This window comes from Astatotilapia calliptera, chromosome 4 (assembly GCF_900246225.1).
Source record: "Astatotilapia calliptera chromosome 4, fAstCal1.2, whole genome shotgun sequence".
Lineage (NCBI taxonomy): Eukaryota > Metazoa > Chordata > Actinopteri > Cichliformes > Cichlidae > Astatotilapia > Astatotilapia calliptera.
In genome coordinates, this window is record NC_039305.1 from 29,521,568 (window position 1) to 29,546,935 (window position 25,368).

General features: G+C 45.1%; 1 protein-coding gene across 1 annotated transcript; it reads left to right on the plus strand.

Moving 5' to 3' along the window:
* The first annotated feature begins 4,556 nt into the window (after positions 1-4,556).
* LOC113021369 (putative nuclease HARBI1) lies at positions 4,557-5,957 on the plus strand. The gene is made up of 4 exons (XM_026166007.1): positions 4,557-4,989; positions 5,066-5,178; positions 5,264-5,375; positions 5,456-5,957. The coding sequence occupies exons 1-4, from the start codon at positions 4,557-4,559 to the stop codon at positions 5,836-5,838; spliced, it is 1,041 nt and encodes a 346-aa protein (XP_026021792.1). The 3' UTR covers positions 5,839-5,957.
* Positions 5,958-25,368: the final 19,411 nt, after the last annotated feature.

Below are 25,368 nucleotides of genomic sequence, written 5' to 3' on the forward strand. Positions count from 1 at the left end.
GAGTTTACTCTGATGACTTGCACTGAATTGAATCAGCCAGGGATGCATAGTCCGGACAGTAGCTGCTGACGGCCAGCCTCAAACACACTTCCAAATGTTCATCAGTCATGGTGGAACGGTACTTGGACTTAATGATGTTCATGTGGGAAAATGATGACTCACATAAATAAGTGGAGCCGAATAATGCAGTCAAAGAGGCAGCACATTTCCTCATGTTGGGGTACTTTACTTCTGTGAGTAAGTTCCAGAACTGTCCATGATCTCTGGACTTCAGCTCAATGTCGGCTTGTAGTGTCAAAATCTCATCTTCCACTCCAGAAGAGTTCAGGTGAAATAGTTTTGCAATTTTTGATGCGAGTGAATCGACATCAGCATCTTCCCGAAAAGGATAGCACATGAAGGTAGCGACTGGCTCGAGCAAAGAAAAGTCTTGAAAGCGTTTGTCAAACTCTGACAGACAATTGTCAATCTGCTCTGTGTAGCGTGCACTGTCAAGTTGCAAACAGGCCATCCCCTGCATCTCCAGCTCTGACGCCAGGTTTTGAAAGTTTATCAAATCATGGCGCTGCAGCTTTAAAGAGAGATGTTGCATCTTTCGTTTGAAAGCATTAACTGAGCTGATCATGTTGATCACTGTTTTGTCTTTTCCTTGCAGCTGTAGATTAAGGTCATTCAACATGTTTGTCAGATCGGTTAAAAATGCCAAGTCTAACAGCCACTGACCGTCATTAAGTTGCATGTATTCTGCTTGTCCAGCTACACAGAAAAACTCCTTAATCTCCGGACAGAGCTCTCGAAATCTTTGCAGGAATTTCCCTCGACTAAGCCACCTCACGTCAGTGTGTAGCAACAACTCAGAGTGGTCGCAGTCAGCCTTCTCCAGATGTGCACGAAATAACCGTCTTTGAAGAGATCTGGCGCGAATAGAACAGGCGATCTTCGTTGCAACATTCATGATCTCCTTCATGTTGAGCATTTTGGTGGATTATGCAATGGTAATTTAGGAAGTCCGGGAAAGCATCGTCCTGCCTGCACTTGGCAATAAATCCATTCAAGCGGCCAACCATTGCGGGTGCTCCATCTGTGGTAATAGACACCAATTTGTACACTGGGAGCTGGGTTTTCTCGATAAAGTTTTTGAACGACTGAAATATGTCCTCTCCTCGCGTCTGTTCTTTCATGGGCAGGACTGTTAATAGCTCTTCTTTTGCAGTGATATCAGTAAACACCATACGAATGAAAATGCACACCTGGGCTGTGTCACTCACGTCCGTAGATTCGTCCAACTGCAGTGAGAAACACTGGCAATCTCCGATGTCCTTCCAAAGTTGCTGGGTTAAATCCTCGGCCATGGCTTCACAGCGCCGTGTAACTGTACTTCTTGACAGCTGGAGAGCTTTGATCGAAGATGTTATTTCTGCCTTATTTTTAAAGTCTCGGAACAATGAGTCAGCTGCTTCAACGAATGCCTCTTTTACCATCTCTCCATCTTGAAAAGACTTCTTGTTTTTAACGATGATGTGACTCACCCGGAACGATGCTTCGGTGGCGGCTTTCGCTGTTGAAGTTTGTTGTGTGAAAAATGACTGCTGTCCGGACAACTGGGATTTTAGTTCCTTCACCTTTTTCTTTCTTAGCTCGCTTTTCGGCGGGAATGTAGTGTCGTATTTTCCGTGAACAGTTCGAAAATGCCGCTCCACATTTCCCTTCTTTGGCATTGCGATGGCAGCCTGGCAGATGAGGCAAACGCACTTCGAAAATGACATCGTGAAAAAAAAGTCTTCCTCCCATTCCGTATGAAAGTGATACGTTTTTGTCTTCTTACTTGGTCCAGCTCCCTCACTCATTTTTAACCCTTTCTTAGGTTTAGAAAAAACCGAGAGCTAAAAATTGGAGTTAACTCGCTGACTAGCTTGTCAGTTTTACTACACTTCGCGCCGCTGTTTGCACATGCGCAGCGACCTAAGCGTCAGAAAAAAATCCGATGTCATCTGACTGGCTTCCCTGTATCAATCAAGTGACGGGATGGATGATAGGCTGGCATCTATTTTTTTAATGCCATGCGATCTACCAATACTACCTTTGCGATCGACTGGTCGATCGCGATCGACGTATTGAGCACCCCTGGTGTAGCTGATACATACCAGAGAATGCATTGACTGCTACAGCTGGTAGGAGGACTACATAAACCCAACATAACTGACCATTTACAACCAGGGCTGGCAATAGAGCATCATGCACCAAGAATTGAGGAAGTTCAAAAGGAAATTTGAAGTCCATGGATGGTTACATACTCAGAACATAAAATATTGAAAGCTGAAATCTTATAAACGTTTACTCTTACACCATGTAAGTAGTTATGAAGTTAACCTCATTTCCATTAACATAAGGAAATTAATGTAAGCAATTGTGAAAAATATGTATATTTGATCATGTAATTTATCATAATTTGCTGCAGATTCTGCATGCCTTTTATTCATTATGTTTATTTCAGTCATGGTCTTACACATACCTTCAATACGTAGGCACCACATGAAGTTGCATACTGTTGAATAGGATGAGGCAGTGTGTCACATGCCCATCTTGATGCATTAAGCCCTCTGTGTCTCATGAAAAACCTGAAAGACACATGTAGTAAGGATTAATAAGTTGTTCTGTATAAAGGATTTGCGTGCTAAACCTAGACATGTAAGGTGCGTGTGGGGTGCTGGTACAAGCCAGGGGAAGGACATCCAGCGGACATCTTGGCCAAATTAGAAAAACAAAACACCAGTGTTGTTGACCAGGGGCCCGTTCTTCGTACCTCGCTAAGTAAGTTAGCTGGATTAGATTGTTGACGATTTCGCGTGATCTTGGATCGTTCGGTTCCCCGAAGCTCATCCGGGACTTGCTGTCATAGCAACAGAGCCGTAAGCGTAAACCTGCTCGGGAGCAGGTTTACTTTATGTAAACAGGATTAGATCGCGGCCACGCAGGTATGTCCGCTTCATTTATACGAAAGCAACAGCGATAAATAAATAACATCAATGTAACTGAAGATAATGCAGCACTTGATCCTTTTATTGATGTCACACAGATACATACAGGTCATTTCCTAAAAAAGGGAAATGTACTATTAACATTCTATTACATGTATGTGATTATTACAGATGTAATTCATATTTCAGAGTAGTAATTGTAAATTACTTCGTGTAATCAAGATGAGAGACCACGGCTATAAAAGTGAAGGTGGATTTGGGAAGTCTGTCGCAGCCATGTCCTGTCCGTTTACGCGAGCAACCCATTGCGGAAGGTGCAAGATTGATAAGGAGAGTCCTCAGAATTCAGCATATATTGCGGGACAGACAGGATCCTTTAGCTCAGCGCGACAGTGTGCTCATTGAGAGATATCGATTTTCCCGTGAGGATATTATTTACTTAACCAACTTGTTGACGAGGGGGTGCAGGACCACCACCTGTCTTTTTTTGCTCTGCCCTTTTCTTGGTTGCTGTTATAAACAAACAAACAGATTATTTCAGGGTCTCTTTCCAAGAGACGAAAAGCAATATAAGTGATAAATATTACCATTCTATAGAATATTCTTATATTTCACTTTTACTTGTTCCCATGTTCTAGTGGGTCCTGTTGTGGCTGTTGTGTGAAAGAGGATATAATATAACAATATAATATAATGTAATATAATATTGGATAATATAGTGTAATATAATAAATCTACCCTACCGCCTACTGGTGTTGGCCAGAGGGGCCGATGGCGCGATATGGCAGCCTCGCTTCTGTCAGTCTGCCCCAGGGCAGCTGTGGCTACAACCGTAGCTGCCTCCACCAGTGTGTGAATGTGAGAGTGAATGAATAGTGGCATCGTAAAGCGCTTTGGGTGCCTTGAAAAGCGCTATATAAATCCAATATATTATTATTATTATTATTAAATTACTTACGAGTTTAATTTGTCAGCAACTTTCTGCCAGCCCTCTCTCCTTGCTTTTGCAGCCTTTGCAGTGTTCCCTTGCGTTCTGATTAAACTCTGAAACTCCTGAAATCCCTCACTCAGGAGTTCTTGCTCTGCTGCCGAAAAATACCGAGCCGAGCGCACTCCTTCGACATTTTCGCCGACCAATCAGAGGGTTGCCGATCAATGTTTCTACTATCGATGCGTAGCCCCTTTTACGACACCCAGTGATCTCACATTACTGCGTCCAGCTGTACTAATCGTCAACGGAAGGTGTGTTCGGAGAACCGGATTAGCGAGCTCACGGTTAGCGCGATGGTTTGATCTTGGATGTGTCATTTGATCTTGGATGTAGTGAGCGACGTACGAAGAACGGGCCCCTGGGCCCTGTTTCAGGAAGCCGGTTTAGTGGAAAAACTGAGTAAGTATACCCTGAGTTAACGAAAACTCTGGGTTTTCGGTTTCACAAAGCGAGTTCAGCTGAAGCCTAAGTGAGTCACTATGACGACACACGCCGTGAAGCTAACCTGCCCCCTAGCAGGTTTACTACAACTAATCCTGACTGACCCCGCCTCTTTGTCGGAAACCTGACAGCAGGAAGTGTCAGACATGGCGTGTCCCTTCCTTGAAGAGCCAGTAGATCTTGAAGCCCAAATTCTCCGCAGAGCACTCCGCCGGGAGAGAGTGATCAGAGCGCGTATGGACATCTTATCATTACCTGATGATTTCCTGTGCGAACGTTACCGTTTCTCAGCACAATCAATAAGTTATTTGGATAACATCCTCAGGCCATATATTGCGCATGTGACACATCGCGGACATGCGCTCAGTCCATTACATATTCTTTGTACCGCACTCCGTTTCTTTGCAAACGGGAGCTTTCTGTACAATATCGGTGACGCTGAGCACGTTTCCAAGGCTACCGTCTGTCGGGCAGTCAGGAATGTCACAGTAGCACTGAAACGTCTCCTGCACTCGTTTGTGGTGTTCCCCGGTCACAGACCCACAAGATTAATCAAAGAGGGATTCCACAAAATTGCAGGTATCAGGATGAACAAAACTCAATGCATGATGTGGTGATACGTGAACTACCACTCAAATGGTACATAAATTTCCAGGGTTCCCAGGCGTGATTGGCTGTATAGATGGCACCCACATCCCAATCATTGCACCCTCAGCAAATGAAGGAGACTATGTGAACAGGAAGTCCGTCCACAGCATCAATGTACAGGTACATAATTCCCTGTAGCATTTCACACCAACAAGTGATGGCATCATGGTAATGGATGCTAATATGTGTTCTCTGCACTGGGTAGATCATATGTGATGCTGCCAACATCATCACAAATGTGGAAGCCAAGTGGCCAGGCTCTGTACATGACTCACGAATCTTCCGGGAATGTACACTGAGCACCAAATTTGGACATGGTGGGTCGAAGTAACTGTGAAATATACAGAGACCAATTGCCACAGGGACGTTTGCACTGACATGTATTCTTCTGTCCTAGGAGAGTTCACTGGCCACCTGCTTGGTGATAGGGGGTACCCATGTCTACCCTATTTGCTCACCCCTTACCCTGACCCTGAACCGGGCCCACAGCAGCGTTATAATCTGGCCCATTGCAGGACACGGGCCAGAGTTGAAATGACCATCGGAATGCTCAAGGCCCGGTTCCAGTGCCTTCGTGGACTCAGGGTCACCCCAGAAAGGGCATGTGACATCATTGTGGCATGTGTGATCCTACACAACATTGCCACGATTAGAGGTGAACAGTGTCCAGCTGAACCAGACAACAACAGTGATCCACACGATGAACATCCTGACCCACCCACGAACGTACAGGATGGAAGAGCAGTCAGAGACACCATATGCCACAACCATTTCCTGTGACCCGTCAACCCAACATGTTACAAGACAAATACACAGATACTGTGGTCAACTGCCTTTATTGGTCACCCTGTATGTCCTGTACACAAAGAATAAATGCGTATATTAGTATGTTGTACAAACACTGACATGATTCGTCCATCTATGATCACTCCACCCACCCTTAACTGTTGTTCCAGCAGTACAATCTCCAGCTTCGACTTTTGGATCTGCAGCTGGAGGTGCACCATTTCCATGTCGCACTTTCTTATCTTCCTGGCCAGATATGTCTTATACAGCTGCTTCACAGGGAGCTATTGCAACAAGGGACATAGCATTGGCATCCATAGTACATGCCTACTTAGGTTGGTTGTAAATCAGTGCTGAACAACCCACTGTGGAAAGGTTCGTTGTAGGAGTGGCTGGACCCTCTTCCTCTTCATTTCCAGCATCACTCTGCCGGGGACATAGTAAGTCCATGGTGTCATCATAGTACCACATTGTCGTCAGTTGTTATATTTTCCACTGTACGCTGTATACCTCATAGTGTGGCTCTGTTGCGGCCTCCTCTGTAGCAGCTGTCACTGTTTCGTCATCATGTGCCTGTGGTGGAGACATTTAACAACATTGCTGTTCTACTGTTGACACATGTAGTCTGTGGAGTATTACGAGTACTACTGCATGTCGGTCTGGCTCAACAGGGGGCTGCACCAGATGCAGTACACCATCACCGTCAACTGGAAGAATATGGGGTTCATACAGATCACTCATGACTTATGTGGGCGCAAATGGCAATTACCAGACATACCAATCACCATACACCTCATTGTCAGTATGCTCTCAGAGACAACCGACACTGAGGGAAGGCAAAATCAGTAGGTGTCAGGGTGGAAACGCTTTTATGAGCTTTATGTTGCATTGAGGTATATGTTCATATGTTACACTTATTGGGAAAGGTACGGAATGTACTACTCGCTCTGTCTCTGGGAACAGGGAGCTCACCCTGTGGGAGGTTAACACACACACACGCATGTATGCAAAATTAAAGGACACTGCTATGCTCATAATAAAGACGTACCACTGCAGCTCGGTGTGTGTGAGTCTCTCCCTGGGCCCTCACCCGTGCAGCACGTTAACAGTTTCCAAGTGTCTCAGTGTTGTTTATTCACCTAACTGTTTGATGACTGTCATTCTCTGTCAGTAGGACAGTAACTTCACTACGACATAGTTCATTTTGGTCAAGGTGACTGTGCAGAATGGATGTATGCACGCCATGTATTGTTTTGGATTTACCCCTTATGTAGGCACTTGTGTCTTGTGGGGTTGTTGCCACAGAGGATGTCCCCGCAGAGATGCCTTCAGCCACAGGGCGCCCACTGTTTTGGCTGAGGGCCAACTGCTCAGCCTCTGTGAGTGGTGGTGGTGGAGGACCCCCACCTGTTTTTGGGGCCTCCGCTTTTTTTCTGTTGGCTGTGACGGCACACATTTGGGCATACAGAGTAGGCAAATGTGTACTTGTGATGTGCTCAGATAATTTCAATATGTGCTTACAGGTGGTATATTACTGTAGCCTCTAACTGCAATTGATTTACATAGGACACACAGACCAAGCACTATGGCTCATAATACAATTACACCTTACCTGTTTGGACTATGTTTTTATACTTCATTTTTACTTGCTGCCAGGAACGTTTGGGGCCTGTTGGGTTGCACCTGCGCTCACATCACATCACAAAATAAAATGTATAACATAATAAATAGAATGACATATGATAAAATAACGTGTTATATGGGTGGAAATCCCTAGATCAATGTTTAAATTAACACTCACGCATTGACTCTGTCAGCTATGTTTTGCCATGCATGCTCCCTTTCCTTTGCAGCTGCGGCTGTGTTACTTTTTTTCTGCATGATGTGCATGCTGTCGGCATATGCTGCCATCAGAATTTCCGCCTCGAGCGCTGTGAAATACGTCGACCGCGCCTTCTTTCCCTCCGTCTCCATGGTGACTCGCTTAATCTGTGCTCCACTGATCGGGGCTTTATGTATCCTCGTGCACGTGCTTAACTTGGGGTTGTAGCAACTCCGCGTTGATTGAACTAATTGTTATCAGCCTTTCTGAAACTGAATATTCCGAGTTGGACAGTTCGGGGTTACTCAACCGTGAGTGCCGTTTTTCACTCTGAGTTTTCTAAACCGGCTTCCTGAAACAGGGCCCAGGGGTCCGTTCTTCGTACCTCGCTTACTACATCCAAGATCAAATCATCGCGCCAACTTTGAGCTCGCTATTCCGGTTCTCCGAACACACCTGTTGTTGACGATTAGTATAGCTGGATGAAGTAATGTGAGATCACTGGGTGGTTTAACAGGGGCTACGCATCAATAGTAGAAACATTGATCGGCGAAAATGTCGGAGCGCGCTCAGTATTTTTCGGCAGCAGAGCAAGAACTCTTGAGTGAGGGATTTCAGGAGTTTCAGAGTTTAATTAAAACGCAAGGGAACACTGCAAAGGCTGCAAAAGCAAGGAGAGAGGGCTGGCAGAAAGTTGCTGACAAATTAAACTCGTAATTTAATAATAATAATAATAATAATGGAGTGGATTTATATAGCGCTTTCCAAGGCACCCAAAGCGCTTTACAATGCCACTATTCATTCACTCTCACATTCACACACTGGTGGAGGTAAGCTACAGTTGTAGCCACAGCTGCCCTGGGGGAGACTGACAGAAGCCAGGCTGCCATATCGCGCCATCGGCCCCTCTGGCCAACACCAGTAGGCGGTAGGGTAAATGTATTCTATTACACTATATTATCCAATATTATATTACATCATATCCTCTTTCACATTAGAGCCACAACAGGACCCACTAGAACATGGGAACAAGTAAAAGTGAAATATAAGAATATTCTACAGAATGGTAATATTTATCACTTATATTGCTTTTCGTCTCTTGGAAAGAGACCCTGAAATAATCTGTTTGTTTATAACAGCAACCAAGAAAAGGGCAGAGCAAAAAAAAGACAGGTGGTGGTCCTGCACCCCCTCGTCAACAAGTTGGTTAAGTAAATAATACTCTCACGGGAAAATCGATATCTCTATGAGCACACTGTCGCGCTGAGCTAAAGGATCCTGTCTATCCCGCAATATACGGTGAATTCTGGAAACTCTCCTTATCAATCTTGCACCTTCCGCAATGGGTGGCTCACGTATACGGACAGGACATGGCTGCGACAGACTTCCCAAATCCACCTTCGCTTTTATAGCCGTGGTCTCTCATCTTGATTACACGAAGTAATTTACTATTACTACTCTGAAATATGAATTACATCTGTAATAATCACATACATGTAATAGAATGATTGATAGTACCTTTTTTTTTTTTTTTTAGAAAATTACCTGTATGTATCTGTATGAAATCAATAAAAGGATCAAGTACTGCATTATCTTTAGTTACATTGATAATATTTATTTATGGAAACACAGTGGTAAAATATCGCTGTTGCTTTTGTATACATGAAGCGGACATACCTGAGTGGCCGCGATCTAATCCTGTTTACATAAAGTAAGCCTGCTCCCAAGCAGGTTTACGCTTACGGATCTGTTGCTATGACAGCAAGTCCCGGATGAGCTTCGGAGAACCGAGCGATCCAAGATCACGCGAAATCGTCAACAATCAAATCCAGCTAACTTACTTAGAGAGGTACGAAGAACGGACCCCAGAAGGTGGAAACTGTGCTACAGTTGGGTAAACAAGGCACAAGAACTTGCCTACCTACATAAACAGTCATACAGCGGGATGCACAGAGGACAGCTACACAGGAGGAAATTAATAAATAATCTGGGAACCAAACATAATCCAACAACCCCAAAATATGACACTTTTCTCTATAGAATAAACTCAGGGTTACAAAGTGAGCTTTTAACATAAGCCATAATACAAAATCACAGGGACACAAGACAACTCAAAACACGTGGTCGATAGACCCAGGATCCCAACAAACTGTGTTTTTGATTAAATGAGGCATAACCTACAAATGTAATTACATGAGTCATTTTAAAATACTGTATACACAGAAGGTGCAGTGCTCCGAAAAATAAAAAGTTGAGTTTTCTAATTAAGAGATTTGTGATATTTCAACAAGACTGTTGAATACAATAAAGTAATATGCTTGGAATTCATACTTTTTAAAATATATTTTAAAACATGATTGTCTTTGAGCGTATAGCTTCTACATCAAAGACTTAAAAATAAACTGAATGTGTCAGCTTGTGTATATTTGGCAACATCCAGCAGCTCCGAAATGTGAGATGAGGATGCATTAGACCACAGGTGTCGAACTCCACGCCCCAAGGGCCGGTGTCCTGCAGGTTTTAGATGTGTCCTTGATCCAACACAGCTGATTTAAATGGCTAAATGACCTCCTCAACATGTCTTGAAGTTCTCCAGAAGCCTGGTAATGAACTAATCATTTGATTCTGGTGTGTTGACCCAGGGTATTATCTAAAACCTACAGGACACCGGCCCTCGAGGCCTGGAGTTCGACACCCCTGCATTAGACAGATCATTTTAAAGATCATTACAACTACTACAATTTTAAGGTAACTTATAATGTCACTTTCTGAGTTTTAAATGTTTTTCTTCTACTGGATTTACATTGTGTTAACACATATGCAGAGACAAATTTACCTTGAAATGTCCCGGCATTGTTTGACTCTCCTTTTGCTTTCACCAAGTGAAAGGGGGCCCTTCTCCTTTCTCCAGGTTTGATCACCTAAATGTTGAAGCACTAGAGTTACAAATAAATAAAATTGACGATGTACTTGTGTCTTGCAAGGCACACTGAATGCACTACTTAATCTATGCTTGAACATAAGATCAAGATGGGTGAGAAATTAATTTTAAAAAGACACACAATGTCTTAGTAATATGCTCTTCTACATTGTCTTGTCTTAATTGCAAATGATTCTCCAATTGTCCAATTTGGAGAATGTTTTAAAATGTATTTATATTGTTCCTTTAATTGGTCACCCAGTAGTCTATACGCAAATGACCATGAAGTATGAAAAAATTATTACCACCAGCATCCAGTGATGACCTTCATTGACAACTCCCAAAATATACTTGTAGAAGACTGGGTCAATCTGTAACACATTAAAAAAAACAAGTTTAGACCCACCTCACTGATAATAGGTATTGCAAAGCTTTTAAGGACAACTTAATGACAGAATATTGTTTAATACCTTAATTTTTGGCTTATTCCACTTCCATACCGTGGTTGGTTGAATTTGTTTACCACGACAGTCAGATAAGCATTAATAACCTGGAATTACAACAAGAGATTCACAATAATTGATTTAAAATTTTAAATACATTAAATAAAGTTAGTTATGCAACCAACTTTTTTTGTTGGAAACAGTAAGCATAAAAACAAAAAGAAAGAAATGTCACTTTACCTCACTTTCTAATTCCCTTTGGGGAGCTGTATTGTAAATGTCCTCAAAGAATATCTTGTATGGTCCGATTTTTGACAGGAGGACATACGTCTTATTTCCCTCCCAAGCATCTGTCACATCTATGAAATGTTTACAAAAAATAATGTTGTATTTGGATGGACCTTAGAACAAACCCCCCCACAAAAAACGCTGACGTGTTGGTGGATGGTTCAGAGGCTGACGTGTTGGTGGATGGTTCAGAGGCTGACGTGTTGGTGGATGGTTCAGAGGCTGACGTGGTGGTGGATGTTTCACAGGCTGACGTGGTGGTGGATGTTTCAGAGGTGGACGTGGTGGTGGATGTTTCAGAGGTGGACGTGGTGGTGGATGTTTCACAGGCTGACGTGGTGGTGGATGTTTCAGAGGTGGACGTGGTGGTTGGGGGCCCGACTGTGGTAGTGGTGGATGGCTCAGAAGAAGAAGCATTAGACAACTTATGTGGAATTCTTGGCTGTTCCTCTGTGAACACCATTAAATGATCAATGTTAATTTTTGGTATTGTCACACCTTTGCTGTCTAAAAGATCCACACTTTTTCCTGCTATTGCAGCAATTGTGTAGGGGCTGAGGTAATTGCGATCTAACTTGCCCCCTTTCCTCTGCTGGCTCCTCGTGTTCATCCTCCACACTTTCATGCCAACTGTAAAACTCGGACTAGGTCTGCCTTTATTTTTGTTTTGATATTTTGACTGTGTTTTTTTGCTACTGGAAATAGCAGTCTGAAGGACTTCATCCAGCTTAAGAATTTCTTCTGTTGCCTCCTCAACAGACAAAATGTCCTCCACACTGCTGTCCACCTGTAAGATGTAGAAAAGGGGATGTGTTATTATATGAAAATAAATGTCTTTTCTTGAATTTTTTTTTTTTTTTGATTTTCAAGTCTTGTTTTTTAAAATAACTTATTCTGTATTCATCTGGGATTTGAGTAGGGTACCTCGCCTCTCTACCAAACATTTAAAAAAGGGTGAGTACTTAGTGGTCATATGGCGCTTGGTTCTCAGGCCAAACATGACAGGATCCAAATGTTTGTCCCATTCCTCTGGCTTTTTATTTACCAACTTGGAAAGTGCTCTACAAAATTAAATAAAAAAGCAGTTATTGGGATATGAAGGAAAACCAAATTAAAAATAAAAACATATGAAATGCGTAAATAATTATGATTTTACAGTTATGAGCTAATGCACGCATTTAAAGATCAAAAGCAGGGCATTTTTCTGTTTACTTGAAATTTAAAAACTTCATTAAGGGGGAGTGACTGTTGTATTGCTGACACGTGTATTATTAGCACAGCAAAATAAAAAACAACACACGAACAGAACACGTGACCTCACGATATAAATTCCTTCTTTTTTTTCTAAATTTTCCCTTTTTTTCCAAATTATGTTTTTCATTTTAGAAAAATTACAAGACAACAATAAAATCCCCATTTTGATTTTTCGAACAGAATTAAGTTGTAAACACTACAAACTTCTAACGCTAGCCGGTACTAGTTACAACACGTCACACCTAGTAATGGCGGTGATGGCGATGATGTTGCTCACTTGGGAATTACAACAAGAGATTCACAATAATTGATTTAAAATTTTAAATACATGAAATAAAGTTAGTTATGCTACAAACATTTTTTGTTGGAAACAGTAAGCATAAAAACAAAAAGAAAGAAATGTCACTTTACCTCACTTTGCATGGTCAACAACAACTCTAAATTGTTGGAAAATAATTCAGCTGACTATTTTTAGACATGATAAGAAGATAATATTAGATCAGTTTTAGTGTTCCTTAGGTTATTACATGTCAGTTTGCACATTAAGTTAAATATTTTATGAATATTTCAGAATGCTTTGTGATTTAGACTAATGCAAAAGTGACAGTATTACCTAACTGCACATTAGTGTTCCAGGTTTAAGGAACTCATCCTCAGGGCTATTCAGCTGTATGTTACTGTTCATCAACCTTGTTTTACGACTAAAAGATAGACAGAACTTTTGAATACCTGAGCCCACAACTCGTAAACATTCTGCATCAACAGTTAAAGACATAAAGTCAGTAAATGCTATTCCAAAAACGCCAATTTTAGAAATTCTTAAAATGAATAAACATACTCTTGATGATCGAGGGGTCTACTGTAGATTTTACAGAGGCAGTGGAGGCATGCATCATGCCCAGAGAGGCACTGGACAATGCATTGGTGTGGACATGGTGGTGGATGGTTCAGAGGCGGACGTGGTGGTTGGGGGCCCGACTGTGGATGTGGTAGTGGTGGATGGCTCAGAAGAAGAAGCATTAGACAACTTATGTGGAATTCTTGGCTGTTCCTCTGTGAACACCATTAAATGATCAATGTTAATTTTTGGTATTGTCACACCTTTGCTGTCCAAAAGATCCACACTTTTTCCTGCTATCGCAGCAATTGTGTAGGGGCCGAGTGTCATGATTCGGCTTTGTGGCAGGCAGGAGAGGACCCAAACGCAAACTCACGGAGACAAAACAAACTCAAAAACACAGCTTTAATGCTGGAAAAAAGTGGAACACGAAAACGGTACTAAACTAAACTGGGAAAGCCAAACATAAAGTAAACCAGGAACCACGGGGAGAATCACACACAGCATGAGGGAGAACGCGACGCCGAACAGAGGGAGACGCAGACAGAAATACACAGAGGGTTAACGAGGAAAGTGGGAACACACGGGGAACACAGCTGACACAGATAACCATAACGAGACAGGGCGGGGTGAACATAACACTGACGGGAGACGGGCAGAGTCAAACAGGAAGTACAGAGGTTCAGACAGGAGGAGAGAGAGCACGGGGAAAACACAGACATAACGGGCTGGGGAAACATGGAACAACCACAAAGGGAGATGAGGGCTCATAAATACACAGAGGGCACACAGGGGGGAGAGAGAGCACGGGGAGAACTTAGACATAACGGGCTGGGGAAACATGGAATAAAACATAAGGAGAGACGAGGGCTCACAGATACAGAGGGGCACACAGGGGGTAAAAGCCACGAAGGGAAAACACTTAGGGAACAACACAACAGGGCAACTCAGGAAATATGGCCTAAATAGGGAACAAAATACAAACATACAAGAAAACTAAGAATACTGGGCCAACATGGCCCAGGACCATGACAGTACCCCCCCCCCCCCCCCCTTAAGGGCTGGCACCAGACAGCCCAAACACAGAAAAACCAAAACCAAACAGAAAACGACCCAGGGCGGGCAGCGGGGGCCCAGGACGGAGGGCCCGGAACAGAAAACAAAAGAGCACAGCAAACAACCCAACAGCCCAAGAAAAACAACCCAAAAACACAGTGCAGTTCAGGGGACCGACCATGCGGACGGCAACGGTGGAGACGTGGAAACAGTTCAGGAGGCCGGCCGCGCGGAAGGCAGTGGCGGCGGCGAAGGAGACGACGACGGAGCAGTTCAGGAGGCCGGCCACGTGGAAGGCAGCAGCAGCGGCGGCGGCGAAGGAGACGACGACGGAGCATTTCAGGAGGCCGGCCACGCGGAAGGCAGCGGCGGCGAAGGAGACGACGGAGCATTTCAGGAGGCCGGCCGCGCGGAAGGCAGCGGCGGCGGCTCTCCAGTGTTAGGCGTGCTGGCCATGGCCCGGTGGGCACAGGACCAGTCGAGGCAGGACCAGACGAGGCAGGACCAGGCGTTGCTGCTGAGGCTGGACCAGGCGACGTTGAAGGCGATGACGGGGCCGGACCAGGCGATGACGGGGCCGGACCAGGCGACGCACAGGCTGGAGCTCGACCAGGCGTGGCGGAGGCTGGACCAGACGAGGATGAAGACTCGGATGAAGCTGGACCAGGCGAGGCAGAGGCGGAGGCTGGACCAGACGAGGGCGAAGACTCTGATGAAGCTGGACCAGGCGAGGCAGAGGCGGACGCTGGACCAGACAAGGGCGAAGACTCTGAGGCAGGGCCAGACGAGGCACAGGCTGGAGCTGCAGCAGGCAAAGCACAGGCTGGAGCTGGACCAGGCGGAGCAGAAGCAGAAGGTGGCTGGATGGGCTCCTCGGGCCCTCCAGCTGACGAGGAAGGTTGCTGGATGGGCTCCTCGGGCCCTCCAGCTGACGAGGAAGGTTGCTGGACGGGCTCCTCGGGCCCTCCAGCTGATGAGGCGTGAGGCTGGACGGGCCCCTCGGACCCTCCAGCGGAGTCCTGGATGGGCTCATCCGGGCTCCCAGCAGGAGCTGATGCAGAGCCAGAGAGATTTGGGACCCCTGGCTGAATGTTAAGCTGACCAGCGGACTGTACTGCTATCGGGGACTGGGCTACTGGAGACGCGGGGAGCTGAGCTACTGGGGCCTGCGCTACAGGCGGCACTGGAGCTACTGGGGCCTGCGCTACAGGCGGCACTGGAGCTACTGGGGCCTGCGCTACAGGCGGCACTGGAGCTACTGGGGCCTGCGCTACAGGCGGCACTGGAGCTACTGGGGCCTGCGCTACAGGCGGCACTGGGGGCTTTGGAAACTGAGCTGGGAGTAGCTGCGGGGGAGCCAACTGAGCTGGGAGTAGCTGCGGGGGAGCCAACTGAGCTGGGAGTAGCTGCGGGGGAGCCAACTGAGCTGGGAGTAGCTGCGGGGGAGCCAACTGAGCTGGGAGTAGCTGCGGGGGAGCCAACTGAGCTGGGAGTAGCTGCGGGGGAGCCAACTGAGCTGGGAGTAGCTGCGATAGTTGGGGGGAAAGTGGAACTGGTGATTGAGTGGATGACTGTGCTAAGGGAGGCTGCGCTGGGGAAAACTGAGCTAAGGTTAACTGAGGAGGTAGCTGAGTGGCAGACTGAACTGAAGGAGACTGAAGTGGTGGTAGGGGTGAAAACGGAGCTTGTGGTGGAGTTAACGACTGTGCTAGCGAGGATACAGGAGACGGAGCTAGCGCTTCTGGCTGGGCAGCTAAGTGAAAAAACACAGCTCCGGAATAAACAGTCCCAGAGTCAGGAAACTCCTGTTTGTCCCTTCCACTCACCACAGCTGGCAACTCAGAAGTCTCGGGGTCTGGCTGTGGCGGTGGGTGTCGGCGGCGTGAACGCCGTTTTCTCCGGGAAGGGGGAGGAGCTGAGCCGGGCCGCGAATCCTCCAGCGGACCGGGCTTAACGTCCTCCGACTCTTCCCACCGGAGAGGCAGTTCCGGGCGGATGCCTAGGGTGGACACGAGGAAGTCCCGGATGTGGGGGTGGAGCGCGCCGAATAACCAGGGGAGTCCGGACACCATCCTCTGTAGGCGGTTGGCTACGGTCTCCCGGTATCCTCCTCTTGGCAGCGCTCCCCACTCCTGACAGTGGTATTCCACCGTGTAAATCAGGTCCTCACGGAGCTCGGCAGAGGGGTTGTGAGCTGCTGGGTCCATGTCGTGGTCGCGTTATTCTGTCATGATTCGGCTGTGTGGCAGGCAGGAGAGGACCCAAACGCAAACTCACGGAGACAAAACATGAACTCAAAAACACAGCTTTAATGCTGGCAAAAAGTGGAACACGAAAACAGTACTAAACTAAACTGGGAAAGCCAAACATAAAGTAAACCAGGAACCACGGGGAGAATCACACACAGCATGAGGGAGAACGTGACGCCGAACAGAGGGAGACGCAGACAGAAATACACAGAGGGTTAACGAGGAAAGTGGGAACACACGGGGAACACAGCTGACACAGATAACCATAACGAGACAGGGCGGGGTGAACATAACACTGACGGGAGACGGGCAGAGTCAAACAGGAAGTACAGAGGTTCAGACAGGAGGAGAGAGAGCACGGGGAAAACACAGACATAACGGGCTGGGGAAACATGGAATAAAACATAAGGAGAGACGAGGGCTCACAGATACACAGAGGGGCACACAGGGGGTAAAAGCCACGAAGGGAAAACACTTAGGGAACAACACAACAGGGCAACTCAGGAAATATGGCCTAAATAGGGAACAAAATACAAACATACAAGAAAACTAAGAATACTGGGCCAACATGGCCCAGGACCATGACACCGAGGTAATTGCAATCTAACTTGCCCCCTTTCCTCTGCTGGCTCCTCGTGTTCATCCTCCACACTTTCATGCCAACTGTAAAACTCGGACTAGGTCTGCCTTTATTTTTGTTTTGATATTTTGACTGTGTTTTTTTGCTACTGGAAATAGCAGTCTGAAGGACTTCATCCAGCTTAAGAATTTCTTCTGTTGCCTCTTCAACAGACAAAATGTCCTCCACACTGCTGTCCACCTGTAAGATGTAGAAAAGGGGATGTGTTATTATATGAAAATCAAAAAAAAAAAATTCAAGAAAAGACATTTAAAGTCTTATGTATTTAATCCAACAATGTTTTTTAAAATAACTTATTCTGTATTCATCTGGGATTTGAGTAGGGTACCTCGCCTCTCTACCAAACATTAAAAAAAGGGTGAGTACTTAGTGGTCATATGGCGCTTGGTTCTCAGGCCAAACATGACAGGATCCAAATGTTTGTCCCATTCCTCTGGCTTTTTATTTACCAACTTGGAAAGTGCTCTACAAAATTAAATAACAAAGCAGTTATTGGGATATGAAGGAAAACCACATTAAAAATAAAAACATATGAAATGCGTAAATAACATTATACCTCTGTATGGTCCCATTCATCCTTTCTACCAACCCATTTGTCTGTTGGTGGTATTGGGCACAGAGACTCCTTTGAATGTTTAGGATCTTGCAAACATTTCGGTTGATCCGAATTCAGAAAGAAATAATCACATTACTCTAGTAAAACAGTTAATTTCTAACTGAGGAATGGATTTTAGGTGTTTCTTTCTTACTTCATTCACAAACTCCTTCCCCTGGTCCGTTAGAATGCGCTTCGGTGCTTCAAACTGGTAAAAGAACTCCAGAATGTATTTTGCTACCTCTACAGCGCTTTTGGACTTCAACTGATATGCCTGGGGCCATTTTATCAAGTAGTCAATAAGTACACATATGTACTGGTTGTTATTTGAAGTCATTTTTAGTGGACCAATTAAATCCATTCCAATAAGCTCAAATGGCTGATTGACCTATTAAACACAGAAATCATTAGCAATTCCTTATTTTCAATAATAATTTGAATTTTAATCAACGTTTTTTATCTTATGTATTATGTCACAAACCATTTACAGGAAAAAATAGACCTAAAATGTTTACCTGTATCGGTGTGTACTCCACCTCCTTTTTAATGATGACACTGCTGGCCTGGCATGCCACACACTGCGGCTACATCCACACCTACCCGGGTATTTTTGAAAATGCCGATTTTTCTATGCGTTTGCACCTTTCGTCCACACCTAAACGGTGTTTTTGGTCACTGAAAACGGAGATTTTTAAAAACTCCGGCCAGGGTGGTTATTTTTGAAAACTCAGTTTTTGCATTTACGTGTGGACGAGAAAAACTGAGAAAACGCAGCGTCAAAGGTGTGCGCCTTTTTTGACGTCACACTGTGCGCACCACGTTATTGTTTCGGTGAAATGAATTTCTACAATACTGTTACTGTTAATTGTACTCTCTGCAGTGTTTAAATGCTTACATATACACACACAGTTACTGTCCCTCCACACAGACGACTCGGTTCTGCTTCTATGCCCCATCCTTGTTTACTATTTCCCACCGAGGCTTCTAGACTTCTGATTGGCCGACATTTCTACACTGTTAGGAATGTATTGTCACCTGTTGCTTTGGCATGTTCCTAGCAGTGTTTTCCTTCATTTCTGCGTTTACTTGTGGACGGGATTATTTTTTAAAATGGAAAATCTCCGTTTTCAAAAATACCCGTGTACGTGTGAACGTAGCCTGAGTCACCTGAAAGGAGGGCAAAATAAATAAAATAATATTATTATAATATAATCAGTATAATAATTTAAATCATATAAATTTCAATAAAAAGACTTAATTTTTTTCTGATACAAAACGTATAAGACATCGACAGCTAACTAGTACACTTGTTAACTTGAAATTTAATACAATAAAGGACATTTTGCGAGACAAACAATATGCATGTATAATCAAGTTGTATACAGACCCATAAATTTATGTCCTCTGACATTCCAGGCCAATAAAATCTTTTTGAGATTGCTTCTCTTGTTTTTTTTCTGGCCACAGTGCGAACCACCACTGCTGGCATGAAAGTCAAGGAAAACTTCATTGGCTATGTTGGGCCCACACAGCACTTTTGCCTTAATGCAGTGATTTGTGCCTTTGTACTTTATGTAGTACAACTCGCCATCTGTGAGAAATCAAAGAAATACATGAGTAGTTTTAATCTGCTATAATATAGTCATAAATGTGGAATTATTACAGTACTGTAACATGGTCAAAAACGCATGATGTGTATGTGAATATAATTATTTCCACAATATCAATGTACCACACCATAGAGTTAATGGTTAATTATAAATATTTCCTGAATAACACACCATAGTTCATTATGAATTACAGTTATGAGCCAATGCTGTCAGGGCTCAGAGGCCCGTGGCGTGGAATGGACTCAGGCGCAGAACCAAAGACCGGAAGCTCGAAGTGATTTGCGAAAACAAAAACTTTTATTTACAAGTGTTCCTAACATAAATATTCAAGACAAAAAACAAGATTAAGCTTTGTGCAAAAGCTCATTGTGTGCATTGCTCCTAAATACTGCCAGAATAATTGCCTGCAGCTGAGGAACGGGGGGGCGGAGGGGGCAGGAAGGGCTCCACACAGAGGAGGAGAGCTGATGCTGTGGAAAGTTACTCAGGCTCACCCAGACCATGACAGTACCCCCCCCCCCCCCCCTCCCCTCCTCAAGGGTTGCCTCCAGGCAACCGACCCATCCCTGACCTGCGATGAGCCCTGTAAAAGTCAGACAACAAAGAAGGATCCAAGATTAGGGACCGTGACACCCAGGAATGCTCCTCAGGGCTGTACCCCTCCCAATCCACCAGGTACTGCTGGTCCCGCCCCCGCCGGCGCACGTCCAGGATACGCCGGACCGTGAAAGCGGGATGACCGTCGATGAGTCAGGCGGGAGGTGGGGGAACGGACGGAGGGCACAAGTTACTGACGCCCACCGGCTTGACCTGGGAAAAAATGAAAGGTCGGGTGGATCTGTAGTGACGGGGGCAACTTCAACTTGATTGCCGACGGACTGATGACCTGCTCCACCTCGAAGGGCCCGATGAAGCGTGGCGATAGCTTGCGTGACTCTGTCCTGAGCGGAATGTCTTTAGCGGATAGCCACACCTTCTGCCCACGGGTGTATGTGGGGGCGGCTCTCCGACGACGGGCCGCATACCGACGCTGGCATGCCACTGAGCGACACAAGGCCCAGCGGGTCATTCTCCATGCCCGCTGGCAGCGCTGGAGATGGTGCTGAACAGAGGGCACATCGAGGTCCGTCTCCAACTCCGGGAATAGAGGAGGCTGATAGCCAATGGAAGCTTCAAAAGGTGACAAACCTAGCAGAAGAGGTGAGAGCATTATGGGCATATTCAGCCCAGATGACCAGGAAGCTGGATTAGAGGCAGTAATGCAGCGGAGGGTGGCTTCCAGTTCCTGGTTGAGCCTCTCAGTTTGTCCATTCGTTTGCGGGTGATAACCTGAGCTCAGGCAAGGTTTTGCTCCGAGAGCTGTACAAAACGTCTTCCACACCCGCGACGTGAACTGGGGGCCCCTGGCAGACACAATCTCAGTAGGTATTCCATGTAGTCTAAAAACATGGTCCGTTAAGACCCTGGCTGTCTCAGTGGCGGTGGGCAGTTTGTCCAATGCGATGAAGTGAGCCGCTTTGGAGAATCTGTCTATCACTGTGAGTATAGTGGTTTTACCTGATGACACGGGGAGACCAGTGACGAAATCCAGAGAGATGTGAGACCAGGGGCGACGAGGAATGGAGAGCGGCTGTAAGTATCCAGCCGGGCGGCGTGGGTTTGATTTATTACGGGCGCAGATGGAGCATGCAGCCACATACTCTTTGACGTCTTTATCTATTGAGTCCCACCAGAAATACCTTCTAATGAGAGAGCTGGTCCTCCCGCCACCTGGATGACACGCAAATTTGCCTTTGTGAACCCAATCAATCACCTTAGGTCGCGCCACTGCTGGAACGAAACGCCGGTTCGGAGGACCCGTGCCAGGGTCCGGTTCCGTCTCCAGTGCGCGGCGGATGTCCTCCTCCACCTCCCAGGAGACGGCGCCGATTCTGACACCTGCCGGTAAGACGGTGGGAGCGTCGGGTGGGTCATTTGCCAGGTCAAACTGGCGGGACAGGGCATCCGGTTTGATGTTGCGGGATCCTGGGCGATAGGAAATAGAGAAGTGAAACCGATTGAAAAACAATGACCAGCGGGCTTGGCGTGAGTCAAGTCTTTTAGCAGTGCGGAGGTAAGTTAGGTTCTTGTGATCAGTCCAAACAATAAAGGGATGCTCAGCGCCCTCGAGAAAATGCCGCCACACCTCTAGCGCCAATTTGACCACAAGCAACTCCCTATCCCCAACATCATAATTTCTCTCCGCTGGTTAGAGGCAGCGCGAAAAAAAGGCACAGGGTTGAAGCTTTTCGGCCGGGCCAGAGCACTGGGACAACATCGTCCCCACCCCAAGATCAGATGCATCCACCTCAACTATAAACTGTTTACTGAGATCAGGATGGATCAACACCGGTGCAGACGTGAATAGTTCTTTCAACTTAGAAAAGGCAGCATCAGCCTCCTGACTCCAGATGAAGGGAAGTTTAGAAGATGTAAGGCGGATAAGGGGAGCGGCTTTTTGACTGTAATTTCTTATGAAGCGGCGATAGAAATTAGCAAAGCCCAGAAAACGTTGTAAGAGTTTTCGCGATGTTGGAACGGGCCACTCAACGACTGCTTTAACCTTAGCTGGGTCAGTCTTCACCTGCCCCCCTGCGAGGATGTAACCCAGGAACGACACCAAAGGAGAGTGGAACTCACATTTCTCAGCTTTGACGAATAATTTGTTCTCCAGCAGCCGCTGGAGCACAGCCCGGACATGTACCCTGTGTTCCTCGAGATTCTTAGAGAATATCAGGATGTCATCGAGGTATACAAAGACAAAACGGTCCAAAAAATCCCGAAGCACATCATTAACCAGGTTTTGGAAAACTGCAGGTGCATTTGTGAGACCGAATAACCAAATACTCAAAATGACCTAAGTGAGTGTTAAATGCAGTTTTCCACTCATCCCCCTCTCTGATTCGGACGAGGTGATAGGCATTCCGGAGTTCCAATTTGGTGAAAATGGTGGCACTGTGAAGAGGCTCGAATGCAGAACTTATGAGTGGTAATGGATATTTATTTTTAATGGTAATGTCATTGAGGGGTCGATAGTCAATGCAAGGGCGGAGTGAGCCGCAAGAGGAAAAGTATTGTCCCATAGCAACGGAGAAAGTCCTCTCTGAGAGATATGATTTAAACCAAGATAGTACTATACCTTTAAGACCAACAACATGTTGTAGCCTCGATAATAAAATGTGGTGATCAACCATATCGAAAGCAGAGGTCAAATCAAGTAGAACTAAAACCACAGAGCAGCCTGAGTCAACGGTTAAAAGTAAATCATTAAAAACTCTAAGGGTGTTTCTGTACTGTGGCGAGGTTTGAAACCAGACTGTAACTTTTCACCAATATTGTTAGCATCTAAGAAGGACTGAAGTTGCTTAAGAACTACTTTTTCCAAAATTTTAGGCATAAAAGGAAGTTTGGAAATTGGCCAGTAAGTGAGAGAGGACTGGGGTCAAGATTTTTCTTCTTAATAACAACAGCATGTTTGAAGGCAATCGGCACACAACCTGATGACAGTGATGCATTAAGTAGTAGTAGAATATAAGGCCCAATGGTGTTCAAAGCTTCCTTGAAGACGCAGGAGGGAAGAATATCATGCGGGGGGTTAGAAATTCTAAAGTGATCAATGATCTTCTTTAAGGTGGAGAAAGACAGCGGCTCAAACTGCTGAAAAAACTTTAGAAGCAGGAACTTGGCCAGCCAATGTTGGCAAATATGGAGCCCTTAGGGCTGAGATTATATCAGTGAAATACTTTAGGAAGTGTTCACACAGTGCTGGAGAAGCCACTCTATGAGTAGTGACATCAGGGTTAATCATAGAGTTAAAGATTTTAAAAAGGACTCGAGGCTTGTGACTGTTATTCATAATTATACCTGACAGGAAGGCAGACTCTGCAGCTTTAACAGTCTTTTGAAAATTTGAGAGACAATTGTGAAGGATGTCAAAGTATACCTGAAGTTTGCCCTTTTTCCATTTTCTCTCAGTGCAATGGCATTCACGTCTGAGAGTGCGGGTAGTTTTGTTCACCCAGGGTTGACGTAAAAGTTTAGCGCGCTTAGTCTTTAGAGGAGCCACAGTATCGAGAATAGAGAAGCATGTTGAGTTAAACAGATTAGTGAGCTCATCAACTAAAAGATCCTTGTTACTGTTAACATCATAAAGGACAGAGCTGGTAAAAGCAGCGGAGAAACAAGCGGTCGTCTGGGAATTAATCATGTGCAGTTGGCGCAGTGGACCCTCACTGTTCAGCTCCACATTACACACTGAAACATTAAACATGGCCGGAAAATGATCTGAAATTCCAGAGTCCTTGATATCCATAATGGAAATATCCAACCCAAAAGACAGTACCAGATCAAGCATATGTCCTTTTACATGGGTTGGTTCATTAACCCATTGAGTGAGATTAAAAGTGTCAATAAGGGTAAGGAAGTCCTTGACTAGTGGTCCAGTCTCACAGCAAATATGGATGTTGAAATCGCCAACAATTAAAATACGGCCACCTCGTAAGAAAAGGCTCCCTAGTAAGTCCGCGAATTCGACATTAAAATCCTTATTGAGGTCGGTACACCACAGTAAAAATAATCGAGGGGACAGAGTTTAACTCCAATAGCGGAGCATTTTCTTTTGGTACCACTTTGAACCTGCCAATTAGTTGTGATCAAAACACATATCATTCTAAGAGAGTATGCTTAGGCAACTTCTAAAAAGAGGCCTTCATATTTTTTTATTTTTAACAGTGCACTGAGATTTTTTGTTTGGCAATTTTCTTTTTTTCGAGCAGGCCTGCAAGATCGGAATCGAAAGCGCTACACAACATGTTGAAGAATCGCAAGTGAGCTTCTCCAAAATTAAAATGGGCTCAGGAGAAAGCCACTTATTTGGGACAATCAGAAAACAAGTCCCTGTCAAAAAGGATTCAGCAAGGTAATCAAGTCTAAATTCTTTTTTTTCTCTTTTTTTAAATGACGTCATTGCTGGCAGTAGAAACTTATTGCGTCATGAGAGGTTCTACTGTCAGCAAATAAAAAAAATGGGGACTGACTGGACTGACAAAAGCTTGACTGACTTGACACCCGTATGCAAGATTGCACCTCCACCCTGAGTGACAAAAGGGTGGATGTATGTATGTATGTTTCTTTTTACAGGAGCAGAAAGATCACAGCAACAGGTTGCATGAGCTTTTGGGCCGTGCTGACTTAACCTTTTAATTGCCACTTTCTGTGTCTTTGTGAATTTACCAGCAGTGTGTTATTCATGACCTTGTATTGTTTACAGTGCAGAGGTCACTGTGAGAAAGTGTGCATACAGATGTGCTGCGCTAACATCTACATCACTTTTTCCACAGCAGAGGGTTAATCGTGGGATCTAATCACATGATTTACAGCAGGACACACCACTGGCTAATGTTTTTTTTTCTTACGACAGGGCCTGGAGTGAAGCTACTCCAGGGAAGAATCCCTGGAATTTTTAAGAGACAATGCACAACTGACAAACGACAGTGGGCTGCACCACTGGGCTTCCAAAAGATTGTCATGAGGAGATTTTGAACAGCAAAATCTTAAAATGAAGTGAAAAGTTTTTACATTGATGCCGCGTTGGAACAGAAATGGAGGGATGGACAGAGCTCCAAAGGTGACAGCGGATAGGGAGACCAGCGTTGGAATTATGACTCTGTAAATGGCACAGACACCAGGAGCCATGACCGTGACTGAGAATGTCCACTTAATGCTGTTTCACTCTGCCATGCAAAGTACTTTGACACTCTGGAGAAGCCCT

Bases quoted from the DNA above. Each gene is read 5' to 3' on its own strand.
- LOC113021369 (XM_026166007.1), top strand. From the start codon at position 4,557: ATGGCGTGTCCCTTCCTTGAAGAGCCAGTAGATCTTGAAGCCCAAATT. The intron at 5,179-5,263 runs GTACATAATTCC...TGCACTGGGTAG, and splicing joins TCCACAGCATCAATGTACAG to ATCATATGTGATGCTGCCAA. The intron at 5,376-5,455 runs GTGGGTCGAAGT...CTTCTGTCCTAG, and splicing joins GAGCACCAAATTTGGACATG to GAGAGTTCACTGGCCACCTG.